General features: G+C 34.2%; 1 protein-coding gene across 1 annotated transcript in view; it reads left to right on the plus strand.

Annotated features, from left to right (window-relative positions):
• The window catches only part of LOC134281716 (ecdysone-induced protein 78C-like), a 67,072-nt gene that overhangs the window by 29,633 nt on the left and 23,787 nt on the right, over positions 1-13,652 (plus strand). The window contains exons 3-4 of the mRNA XM_062764146.1: positions 7,726-8,050; positions 10,608-10,749. Of these exons, the coding sequence (XP_062620130.1) occupies positions 7,748-8,050; positions 10,608-10,749 (445 nt within the window). The 5' untranslated portion in view covers positions 7,726-7,747. The remainder of the gene's footprint in view (positions 1-7,725; positions 8,051-10,607; positions 10,750-13,652) is intronic.

Genomic DNA, 13,652 nt, shown 5'->3' on the forward strand with positions numbered 1-13,652 from the left:
AAAGTCATTGTATACTTATCTGAGTAAGGGATATATTCGTGTAGGTTTAAGTGAATTCTGATTTAAGTTAATGGATTTTTTTTCAGATTTCAACTAAAAAGAGTATAAATTGAAGATTCAATTAGCCTATAAATATATAACCAGTGATTATTTTATGAAATGTTGGCAATAAGAAAGTATGATCCTCAAAGAATATGCAGTTTTCGAGGTTGGGAAATCTTGGAGCAAGTTCGCACAATAATGAACTAATTGCTGTTACTAGTATTCATTTTCAAATTAAAGCAGTCAATATGTTAAATAATTTTTAAAAAATAAAAATAAAATAATATTTACACTAAGTTATAGAGGTCTTATTTTCTAATGACTGGTATCTTACAGCCCTAAATATACTCTAGTAATTCTCAAATCTTTTTTTTATATTTTGCTTTTATGAAGAAAATGCATTTCTCCGTGTTTTTTGTAAAGTTAACATATTCATCAACTTTCTTCCCACAGTACTTCTCACTCTGTAAGTAATGTGGCATTTATTTTAGAAGTCTTATTCCTAGCTGGCAACAATAATTGCCAACAGGAAAACTAGTATTTTAAATTTTAGAAATTTAAGCACCTTTAACAGTCATTTATAATGGTTTTCAAAAAGTACTTCGTTCAATGTAGTCACTGGTGAATAACAGTTTTGATTTTTTTCAATTGATTTTAGTTAATGATGGTTGACAGATATGTACCATAATATCAATCAATATATTATGAAATACTTTTAAGTTTATGCAAGTGTAATGGTATATGGGTCATGGATATAGGCCAAGTAAGCTCAGTCAGAAGAGAATTTAATTGATGATGCAGGGGCCCCTTCTTAGATTCACGGTCCAGCCGTGCATTTTCTCCTTCCTTGTTACAGATTTGATGCTATTGACCCCTCTGGAAATGTAAGTGAAAGTCCTGTCAGGGGCTAATAAGAATTTGGGTTGTGTCTGCAAGGATAAAGATAACTTTTGGGAAGGATATGTAATGGTTGTGCTATGAGTATCAACCTGGGTAGCTCAATCGGTAGAGCACCAGAGTAGTGAAGCAGGGTTCCTGAGTTCAATTCCTGGTCCAACCTTAGTTACCATACATTTTCTCCTTTCCTGTTACACAAGTTTTGAATGTGCCAGAATTTTTACTTCAACATAAAATATTATTCCTAATAATGAAATATATATTTTATTTCCACTCTGGGATTTCTTTGTATTCTTAGTAACTATTCACATTTTCATATTTAAAAATAAACATATCTTTGGACTTGGAGACCAAAAAGTAATCTTTGTTGATGAGTAATTGTATGGGAATTTGCATTTTTGAAAAATTTTCTTGACCATCATTAAAAAAAATTCTCACAGTAAATCTTAGCTTTTTTACTGTATTCATGCAGGCATATATGATTATCTCTTATATCAAATGTACCTATCTTACTGTTACAATTCGAGAAGGGATGGAATGTAGAAGCTTCTTGGGCCTTATAAATTTGTAAACTAGAAGACATATTACATATTAATAGGTAAAAACATGTACAGTGTGTACTTTTGAGTTTGAGAAGTACAATTCCTACAGTAAAACTCGGTTATAACAAAGTCACTGGTAATCTCTGTTGAGATTCTGCTAGGCTAGATATTTGGACTGACGCTTACAGAATCTCTGGACACTTCTTCATAATTCATGTCTGGAAATTGAGCCCCAACTTTGGCCGACTATAGCAAGAATTATTTACATAGACAACACTACCGCTCGCTTCAATTTAGTCATTTGGTTGTTTATTTGACTCTCTGTCACTGTTATTTCTACACAACTTACTGTTTAGGCATGTAAATCCCAACATAAAAAAATATTTACTGAAATCCCCATTCAAAACATGGCTCATATGGGATTTCAGTAAATATTTTTTTTAAGTTGGGATTTACATGCCTAAACAGTAAGTTATGTAGAAATAATAGTGATAGAGAGTCAAATAAACGACCAAATGACTAAATTGAAGCGAACAGTAGCGTTGCCTATGTAAATAATTCTTGCTATAGTCGGCCAAAGTTGGGGCTCAATTTCCAGACATGAATTATGAAGAAGTGACCAGAGATTCTGTAGGCGTCAGTCCAAATATCTAGCCTAGCAGAATCTCAACAGAGATTAAGTCACTGGGACCTATGAAATTACTTCGCTATATCTGTAATTTGTTATAACTGTAAAAGAAATCAATTAAATTTATTTGTTTAGCTGGGTTTCCAAATTGACTTCGCTATATCCGTAAATTTGCAATATTCGTGTTTGTACTAAACAAGTTTTGCTGTATTGCCCAGTCTTTATTGTAATTTATTGAACAGATTTACATGCAAGTCCATACAATTTACAAATTACTCATTCTAAAGACTCTGATCTCCTTCTTTTGCCTACAAAAATGACAACTCATCTTAATTTTAAACTGTAGAGTTACCATTTATTTAACCAGTGATCTTTATATATTTTTGTGTGTGCATGTTTAGGTTGGGGCAGTCTCACTGTTTTTGGTTTTTATTAAAATAGAAATAAAAAGTGGAGGAAATGTGCAATTTAATCCACATGATTTATTCTGGCAAAAGTCTATTTTAAAGAAAAAGAAAATGTCTCCCTGATACATGTTCTTAAACTTGGTTTAGAAAAAATTCTGATACATGTAGTACCAATTATTTTCATGCAAACTAGAGTATGTAAATGCCTTGAAGAAATCTAACTCTAAGATACTAAAGATCCCGGAACATATTTTGGCTTTGAAATTATTGAGAGTCTATATAATCCTTATCAAGGAAATAAAAATCATATTTTTTTAACTTACTGAAATAAAACAAATACCAAAGTTTACACAAACGACAGTCATTTCAGGGAAAATCAGAACTTTAAAATTTTTTCATCACTTTTTACCATTTTCATTTATATGCACATGTCGTTTTGATCAAATGCATCAATGCATCTTTTCTGATAACAAGCTGATACATTTGAAGACACTACAGGTTTATAGAAAATATCAAGTTTATATTTTAATTTTTTAATTGTGCTAAAAATTTTACAATATATCATATACTGTTATAAAAAAAATATTTGAAAGTTTTCCCAAATAGATGGAACATCAAGCAGCTTTAAACCAGAATTTTTAGGTGTTATTAGGGCCACTTAATTGACTCAATGATTGTCAGTTATAAAATTCATATTGTGTGTATTTCGAATACCTGTATCATGAATTAATTTTGCTTGATCACAAAAATATGTTGATGGATATATATTCTCTATATATCTCTTTTGCACTTATTCATTAATGCAATAACTCATTGGAAAATTTTCTACAATGTTCAAGGTCCTTTACATTTATTAGGTGGAACCTTTTTTATCTTTCAGTTTAGAATTAAAAAAAAAATTGTTTCAATTACTTATCTATTTGCTTATTTATTGTTAAAAAAACAAATGCTTTTAATTAACAAGATGCTTCACATTATTTTTTGCAAACCTTTATTTCAAAACAAAGTTTTATTTACGTATGTAAACAATGTGCACAGCCACTGAGGAAAAGAAAAACGTCTGTGACTTGCCAGGTTCAATCGCGCGCATTATTGTTTTCATTTAGACGATGTAATGTATGTCTACTTACAAAACACCAAAGAAACAAATAATAACCACCGTATGTCCAAAATATAAAACTTTGCCGACCATATAAGCTCTCGATATGCTTCAGACTGAAGTTCAGTAGCATGTGCATCCTACTTTCGTTTTAACAGGAAGAACTTCGCAAGGTTAAGGTCAAGTAAAGTTAACCAGAGTTTTTATGCTAAAATATCGACAATTTCTAAGTAATTTTATGTCTACTAACACAAATTTATTATAATTATTGATATTTAACTATTTTTTGAATTTATTTCTTTATTTTCCTTTATATTAGAGCAAGTTAGAAGATATTTAATGCATGCGCGTTTTTTCCCTGTTTCCAAAAATAGCGGACTGACTTTCATTGTAACAATCGTTAAACACCTTCACTTTAAATCACAATTTCACAAATAATTCGCATATTTTCACATCTTCATTACCTATTTTTCAATGTGTTGTAGTTTTATAATACATTTTGATAGATTCTGAATAATTCACAGCTCATTTATACGTTTTATACGACGTTTTATGTGACGAAGCGCTAATTCCAGACTCAGACCCAACATATTGGGTTCCCGCACGCAAGCGTTTGTGACGTCAGACCCAATATGTTGGGTTCCCGCACACAAAGGGTTAATAATATATATATTTAATTAACATAATGGAAAATAAAACTGCTATGGTGCCCACATTATCAGAGATAAAATGTAATCAATTCACAATTTGCTAATCAAATACAGAAATTCACTCCTATTTAACATTTAACACATTAAACAAGACAAAGTTCTCCAATAATGTTCCTGATGAAAATTAAACAACCTTGTACATGTTGTACTGTGTTAATTATTTGATAGGGGTTTAAAATGAATGCCATTTAAAATATTCAAGCACTGGTTGGATCGACTTTATTTGTGAATTAGATAAATTGAAAGGAATGAAAACATGAGAAGTGATAATATATTAGCTGTAAAAGTAAAGAAAGAGGGCGTGGACAATGCCCCGCTCTGAGAGAATATGTTTCTCAATTTTCAAAATTAACGGAAACGTCATATTTTTCTAAAATCATGTTCTCGGTAATGTCATCTTCAAAACATTTTATTATTTTATTTTACTGAACGACTTATCATTTGTCAATCTTTTTTCAAAGTTGACAAAGCATATTTAGTGGAAAATGGGTTTACTAGAGCCATGAAAAATGAATTTTGAACATGAATGGTTCAAGTCTCCATTTTTCGTTGACGCTTAAATGATAGAAACGCAAATGTGAAATCTATTTCATTTGTCTAAAAAATGGAATCTGAACCCATTCTATATGAAAATCAAACTTTTCTGGAAAAATGTATGCTTCAACAAACTTGTTCATTTAAATCACACTGACAGACAACGACAACGCATATACTTCTTAGCATAGTGGTTCATAAACGCGGTCGGTATTGTGCCAAACCCTGCGCTATGGAGAGAGTTCGAATCATTCGTGAAGCTTCTTTTTGTTTTCACATATATTAAAAACATGAGTGAAAAAAATTATTAATAAAATATCAAAACAATGAAATACAGAATCAAATATGTAAGAGATGATCAATATAAACCATATAATAATTTTAAAAAAAAAACGCTTTCATGAACTTTTAGAATTGAGATATGTCTTTTATAAGAGGGGGGGGGGGGGAATTGACATCGCCTTGTACGCCTCAATTCTTTGATAGAATGTGCAGGTTATTGATGAGGCCACAGCCCTGAGTAATGATTACATCAGAAAGCAGTTTACTGTGAACGACGCCATTTTACACTTGTTTGTTTATAGATTTTCCCCTGTTTTGTGTAGAGAATGTCATTTTATGTTTGTTTATAAATTGCCTAGATCCCCTTTTTAGCTCACCGGAGCTGAAGGCAAGTAGTGAAGGTTTAAATTTATTCAATGTCCGTGGGGGGGGGGGGGGGGGTGGGGGGGGGGGGGGGGGGTTGTTAGCTAGGGGTCACAGTAGGAGATCAAGTAGTATGTTGGAAAAATCTTTAAAAATCTTCTTTTCAAGTATGGCAAAGTTATACATGTATACATGCTTTATTGATATAGTTACATTCTCAAGTAATAGAGAATTTAAAACCTCCTCCCCCAACAAGTAAACTTTTTAATACTGAGCTGATTTGTGTTTTTTAATTAGCCCATGTGCTCAGGTGAGCGATGTGGCCCATGGGCCTCTTGTTTTGTATAGAACATTATTTTTATCTTGTGGAGAAGATTATTATGCCCCCCTTCGAAGAAGGTAGAGCATATTGCTTTGCTGCTGTCTTTCGGTCCACTTAGTTTCTGTTCATTTTCTTCACAACCGTTGCATATACTGAAATGAAATTTGATATACAGATTTATCAAATGAATATCTGGGTCAAGTTTTGTTTTGGGTATGATTGCGCCATTTTTTACAGAGTTATGCCTCTTGGACTTATAAAAATTCCTGTTATTTGCAGTTTCTGTTCATTTTCTGTGCAGAAGTTGCACATACTGAAATGAAATTTAGTATACAGATTTTTCAGATGAATATCTAGGCCAAGTTCTGTTTTGGGTACGATCACATCTTTTTTGACAGAGTTATGCCCCTTTGGACTCTAAAAAATTCTAATTTGGGGGTAGAGGGGGGCATAAGTGTTTTACAAACATCTCTTGTTTTCATGTTTATTTGTTAATAGATTGCCTCCCCTTATTTATTAAGAATGTTATTTTACGTTTGTTCGTTTTTTGTAAGAATATCATTTTACGTCTATCTGTTTATAGGTTGCCTCCCCTGTTTTGTGTAGAGAACGTCATTTTACGTTTATTTTGTGTAGAGAACGTCATTTAACGTTTGTTTTGTGTAGAGAACATCATTTTACGTTTATTTTTTTAGCTCACCTGAGCCGAAGGCTCAAGTGAGCTTTTCTGATCAAAATTTGTCCGTTGTCTGTCGTCGTTGTCGTTGTTGTCGTTGTTGTCGTCGTAAACTTTTCACATTTTCATCTTCTTCTCAAGAACCACTGGGCCAATTTCAACGAAACTTGGTACAAAGTATCCTTGGGCAAAGGGGATTCAAGTTTGTTCAAATGAAGGGCCAGGCCCTTTTCCAAGGGGAGATAATTATGAATTAGAGAAAAATTAATGGCATTTTTAAAAAATCTTCTTCTCAAGAACCACTAGGCCAGGAAAGATGAAACTCATGTGGTATCATCCTCAGGTAGTGTAGATTCAAGTTTGTTCAAATCATGACCCCTGGAGGTAGGGTGGGGCCAAAATGGCCGATCAAATTTTTACATAGGAATATATAGGAAAAATATTTAAAAATCTTCTTCTCAAGTACCACTGGGCCAGGAAAGATAAAACTCATGTGGTATCATCCTCAGGTAGTGTAGATTCAAATTTGTTCAAATCATGACCCCCGGAGGTAGGGTGGGGCCAAAATGGCCAATCAAAGTTTTGCAAAGGAATATTTAGGAAAAATCTTTAAAAATCTTCTCCTCAAAAACCACTGGGCCAGGAAAGATGAAACTCATGTGGTATCATCCTCAGGTAGTGTAGATTCAAATTTGTTCAAATCATGACCCCCGGAGGTAGGGTGGGGCCAAAATGGCCGATCAAACTTTCACATAGGAATATATAAGGAAAATCTTTAAAAATCTTCTTCTCAAGAACCTTTGGGTCAGGAAAGATGAAACTCATGTGGAATCATCCTCAGGTAGTGTAGATTCAAATTTGTTCAAATCATGACCCCCGGGGGTAGGGTGGGGCCAAAATGGTGGATCAAATTTTTACATAGGAACATATAGGGAAACCTTTTAAAATCTTCTTTTCAAGTACTTCAAAGCCAGGCTTCATTATTTTTATAGGGAATCATCCTCAGGTAGTGTAGATTCAAGTATGTTCAAATCATGACCCCCTGGGGGGATGTATAATTCAAGCCCCCCCCCCCCATTTTACTTTCAGTTCTGATCTGATCTGTGTTTTTTCCTAGCCAATTGCTCAGGTGAGCGATGTGGCCCCTGGGCCTCTTGTTTTTTTACAGACTGCCTGCCCTATTTTGTGTAGAGAAGCTCATTTTTACGTTTATCTATTTACAGATTGCCTCCCCTGGGACTAGACATGGACGTCCAATCCTCGGTCGGTCCATCGTCTGCCAGTCCACATGACCTCCAGCACAAGGCCATGAGTTTATCCTACAGCTCCGGTAACCACGGCGACTCAGGTCCAGGGATGAACATCCCAAGCAGCGTCAACGGAAATCTGACCAACGGAACTGACCATGGGTCAATGGTCAGCTCAACGGGTGTGGGGTCACTTCCAATGTCATTGGTCAAGAATTCGGCCAAGGCCCCCACGTGTAAAGTGTGCGGTGACGAATCGTCGGGGTTCCATTATGGGGTGGATTCATGTGAGGGATGTAAGGTAAAAATAAGCGCAATAAGTATAACTTAAAGATAAATTTTTATGTAGGTCAAGGTCAAAACGGGTTCCATTATGGAGTGGACTCTTGTGAGGGGTGTAAGGTAAAGGTAACATTTATTTCTTGTAGTCTCCATTTCAGTGTAACTCGTGATGCTAGTCACAGAGACTGGGATGTCCTAAAGCATTACAACCAATTTTCTTTCTTGTTTTAAGAAATGGATGTGTCATTTATATGTAACAATTGACATTTTATAAGAAACCCCCAAACTTTCCATTTAAATAAATACATGTAATATGCTTCATAATGTAAGTGCAATAAGTATGAGACATAATAACAATGTTAAGAGACAAAATTTTATGTATATAGGCCTAGGTCAAAACAGGTGTCTTCTGTGACACAAACAACTAAATATAGGTCAGCAGGCTAAGAATAGAGGACCTGGGGCAATTTGTTGACTTGGGTTACATAGAAAAAGAAATCAACATCTCACATCTAGAGCCTTGTATTGCAATTCTCTCATGTATCTAATGATCTTTAGTTTCTCAAATACTATTTATGTTTCATTTTATGCTGCAGAGAAATGAAAGCAATTATTTTTCTTTCATAAAAAAAAAATAAATGATGTTACTTTTTCTTGATTTTTGATTTAATAGAAATTGTTTTTGAGATGGGAGATTGGCCCCTCGGAGAACTGTGGGATTCTTTAGTTCTGTCTGAGTATTAGGGACTGATTATTAAGATCATTTATCTGAGATATTTCACCCAATTAAAAAAGCTCCGGGAAACAAAAGGACTCAAAGAGACTAAGTGATGGGATTAGGCGATTTAATTGGGTCGTGTTTAAGATGGGGGGCTCTGAAGCACTGATGAAAGAACTTTCTTACATGATTAATAATTAATAGTCGTTCAGAGAATCAGCGCAACCTTGTGTTCTTTAAAGTGGAGCAAAATAAAAGCATTTTAAACGAACTGGTATTTTGGGATCTGTGCGTCAGAGAATTAAGTGAAAACTTAATTTTTAGATGTTATGTGTCTCTCTCTAGCCACTCTCTTTAGGTTGAAGAGTATTGATCAAAATGAAATCTTTATTTTTCCCCCCTGAGCTCTGCCGTCAACAAGTGCAGAAAGATTCTGAGTGAAATGCACTAACTGTTGTCAGGCTTCCTTATTGTTCAAGTGATTTTAGATCATAATGATAGCATGAGGAAAATGTTACAGGAATTCCGTGTACGTGCATTAAAATAATCTCAGTATTCCATCACAGTTGTAGGAGATAGGTATACTGAATAAGAAAGTATCAAAATCTCAGAAGTTCAAGTTTTCTAATCCAGAAAACCCTGGTTTTGCCACAAAAAATATGATATTACCTTGATGACAAAACGTTTTACATGAATGGAATTAGTTGAATTTGACCAGAAGTCAACCAGACTTGTCGAAATTCGTCGGTCCTGTTGGCAAGGCCGGTAAAAATTTGTCTGGACCGATAACATTTAAGAAAACGTCGGTCTTGATGACCGTTTGAAAAAAAATGAGCGTAATGCAAGTTTAATAATGGTTGGGATTGGGATGCGTAGTTCAAGGTCACGAACACAGAAAAAATGGCCGCAGCATGTTGACGATAGCAAAGTAAATTTGTTATAGCAAAGTCATAAAACTTGTCATTTATGTCTATGTTAAAGACTCTATATCCCAAGAAAGGAAACTTGTTAGATTGAAGGCTATTGAAAATAATAAAGGACATTTTGGTGCTGTTATTCATATGATTTTACCAGCATCAAAATAACGTACAAGTATCTGGTCTGACAAAAGTTTGACTGGTCCGACAAAACATTCAACTGTGTCAGACCAAATGTCTGACAGCGATTAAAAAATTTCGACAAGTCTGGTCAACATCATGATAAGTAAGATTTTGGAATATGCAGTATACAAACAAGACAAGTTTTACTGTACACTCCAAGTACTGGTATCTGTTGTATTAATTTTTTAAGGGTGATTTCACCTCAGTTGACTTAACAAAAAACTGCACGTGTTCTGAATCTCTCAGTACATTCATCTTTGGGGGGAAATAATAGAAAGGGGGAAAAAATTGGCCATTACTTTGTTATGCATCATAAAACCATGTTTACCATGTTTACAGAAACTGTGTAACATCTGGCCTGACTTTTATTAACCCCTGGGAACTGTTGATTCATCTGGCGTTAGACCTTCATCAAGCATACCCCAGTATCTGTATCACACTGGTGTATGTATTGGACCTATAACTGTTCAATTCACATATTAAATCCTCTCAGAAGAACCAACTGCGATTAAAATTTGAAGTTTTTTTTTTCTTTTTTCCCTCAATTTTTCCATGAAATAAGAATCTCATTATTTTCAAATTTTTTTTTATGGGGGGGGAGAGGGGTGAGGGAGACTTCTCATTTTTATCTTACACTCTATGATATGATTTTCAGAGGTTTTTTGAAGGGGATTTTCCATTGATGTAATGCACTGTATGAACAGCCATTGATGTAATGCACTGTATGAATACGATAAATTTCCGATTTCATTTTTTAGGGATTTTTCCGGCGTTGTATCACACAAGGAATGACACACAAATGTTCTAACGAGGAGAAATGTGAAATCACACCCTTCACGCGTAACAGCTGCCAGTACTGTCGTCTCAAAAAGTGCTTTGCTGTCGGAATGTCACGAGAAGGTAAGGAGAGAAGCTCGCAGATTTATTTACATTTCCTACAGAGAGTTACCGCTACTGGTCTTAATTCACTGTGAAAGTCTAGATGCTAATAATTAGACTCTGAAATAATCAGGAAGACTTGTCCTAATCATATAAATACCGGTACATGTACAGAATCAACATACACAACACAAAAAGGGCGTTTACAAAATCAATATACTACACAATAAGTTTGTACTAAATCAACACACTGACATGAAGATAACTCATCAAAGTTGATCCCAGTTAGGAAAATTAGTTTTCCTCTTAGCTAGATATCTACAATGATATCAACACAGCCAGATATGTACTATAATAGCAACACAGCCAGATATCTACAATGACATCAACACAGCCAGATATCTACAATGATATCAACTCAGCCAGATATGTACTATAATAGCAACACAGCCAGATATCTACAATGATATCAACACAGCCAGATATCTACAATGATATCAACCAGCCAGATATGTACTATAATAGCAACACAGCCAGATATCTACAATGATATCAACACAGCCAGATATGTACTATAATAGCAACACAGCCAGATATCTACAATGATATCAACACAGTCAGATATCTACAATGATATCAACCAGCCAGATATGTACTATAATAGCAACACAGCCAGATATCTACAATGATATCAACACAGTCAGATATCTACAATGATAGCAACACAGCTAGATATCAATAACAACATCAAGATAACATCACATAGAGATATCACAGTTATTTCAGTACAGATGACTAGATATCAACACAGATATAAATATCTAACAACATAAAGACTACATCATATTGAGATATCATGGAAGATATTAACACTAGACATATCTGTTGATATATCAACACAGCTATAAATATCTGACATAAAGATTACATATTGAGATATCACAGTAGATATTAACACTAGATATCAACACAGATATATAGATCCAGCAACATAAAGTAAAACTAGATATTGAGATATCATGGAAGATATTAACACTAGATATATCTGTTGATATATCAACACAGCTATAAATATCTGACATAAAGATTACATATTGAGATATCACAGTAGATATTAACACTAGATATCAACACAGATATATAGATCCAGCAACATAAAGTAAAACTAGATATTGAGATATCATGGAAGATATTAACACTAGATATATCTGTTGATATATCAACACAGCTATAAATATCTGACATAAAGATTACATATTGAGATATCACAGTAGATATTAACACTAGGTATCAACACAGATATATAGATCTAGCAACATAAAGTAAAACTAGATATCAACAACAACATTATGACATGAAGATAACAACACATATAGCATGAATAGTTAGACATAAAACATTTGTTAAACTATGAACGAAGATATGAACTAAATAACCCAAGTAATTACTAAATATCTAGATAATGCTGGATATCACGTATTACATGACATTTACCCACTCTTGTTGGGTTCTTATGAGATCTATATAATCAGATATTAGGCGTAGGAGATCATACAGCAGGCAGATATTGGATTTCTTTTGTTAAGTTATGAGGGAACTGCAGTGTCAAGCTGTTTCCACCAAAGCATCAGAAACAAACAGCGTAAGGAAAAAATAAAACTTTTGAGAACTATTGATGAAAGCTTGAATGCTGAACAAAAAACTTAAATGCCTGCCAGAGAAAATATTATCCAACATTATGAAAAATAATAAAAGCTGAGAAATATTGAACCATCCATTTAATTTTAAGAAGATCCGCAATAAATTGCATTCTTTGTGTTACGGAGAAGAACTTAAATGAGAGCAAAGAAAGAAGGCAAACATAAAACGTCAGTAGGGGCCCAGGATTGAATTAATAACTGCTGTGTTAATGTGAGACCAGCTACGTAGGATTATTATTAGACCTTTAAACTCGGTGTTAAGTGAAGACTAATTACGAAAAAAGCTTGTTATATGGAGTGTGGTAATGGTTTATCACTCTGTTGCTGCGATGTAGTAGAGGGAGGAAGCCATTGATGTCTGTCCCAGGGTAATAGGTGTCAGGTGGCTGGACGGCCATTAAACTGGTTCCAAGGGGCTGAAGGAGTAGGGAACCAGACTATCGGGGATATATCAGTCTTTCATGTCAAGAAATCATAAAAAACTTACCACTTAAAGCAATAATTTGTAAAACTTGAAACATTAAAAGGGATTTTTGATTATCCAAACATTGGACAAAATTTTTTGAGTAAAACCTTAGTTCAAAGCAAGAAACTAGGTAGATGGTATAAGCCAACAGGATGAAAGTAAGAGACCAACTTAAGGCCATGAATTGAAGGACAGATTAAAATATACATAGAGTACTGTTTCTCAACATTTGAGTTTTTTTTTTATATGTCTACAATGACTTGTCAGTCAAACTTTTGTAAAGCAGACAATTCCAAGAAATAATGAGAGCACCCCAAAATTTGTCGTATAAAAAAATATATGCCTTTATTAGTCGGCTCTATTCTAGACGTCTTCATATTAAAACGTGACCTGCTCTCAAACAATTTGCTGAACTAAGATAATTTGATCCCCGTCCTTGGTAAAATCTATCCAATTCTGACAAACACAAATATTTTGTTGAGGGATTAAATCTCAAGGTCTCTTGGCGAGATATAGCTGGCACAATGACACACTAGATGACACAGCTGGTGGTTATAGCTTGTTGTCCAGAGAGTGATAAGGACAGAGATGTTTGTGTGTAGACTGGTCACTCAGGGTCATTGAACCAGCGGCCTGGATCAAAACAGCTGATTACAAAGGTCACTAACGAGAACTTGATATATCAGTCCATACCTGGTATGTGCCCATCAACTTGTGTATTTATAACCTTCGTAGCTGATTGATTGCATTAGAATTAG

The sequence above is a fragment of the Saccostrea cucullata genome, unplaced genomic scaffold (genome assembly GCF_032062105.1).
Source record: "Saccostrea cucullata isolate Sc308-1 unplaced genomic scaffold, CSIRO_AGI_Scuc_v1 ctg398, whole genome shotgun sequence".
In the NCBI taxonomy this organism is placed as follows: Eukaryota; Metazoa; Mollusca; class Bivalvia; order Ostreida; family Ostreidae; genus Saccostrea; species Saccostrea cuccullata.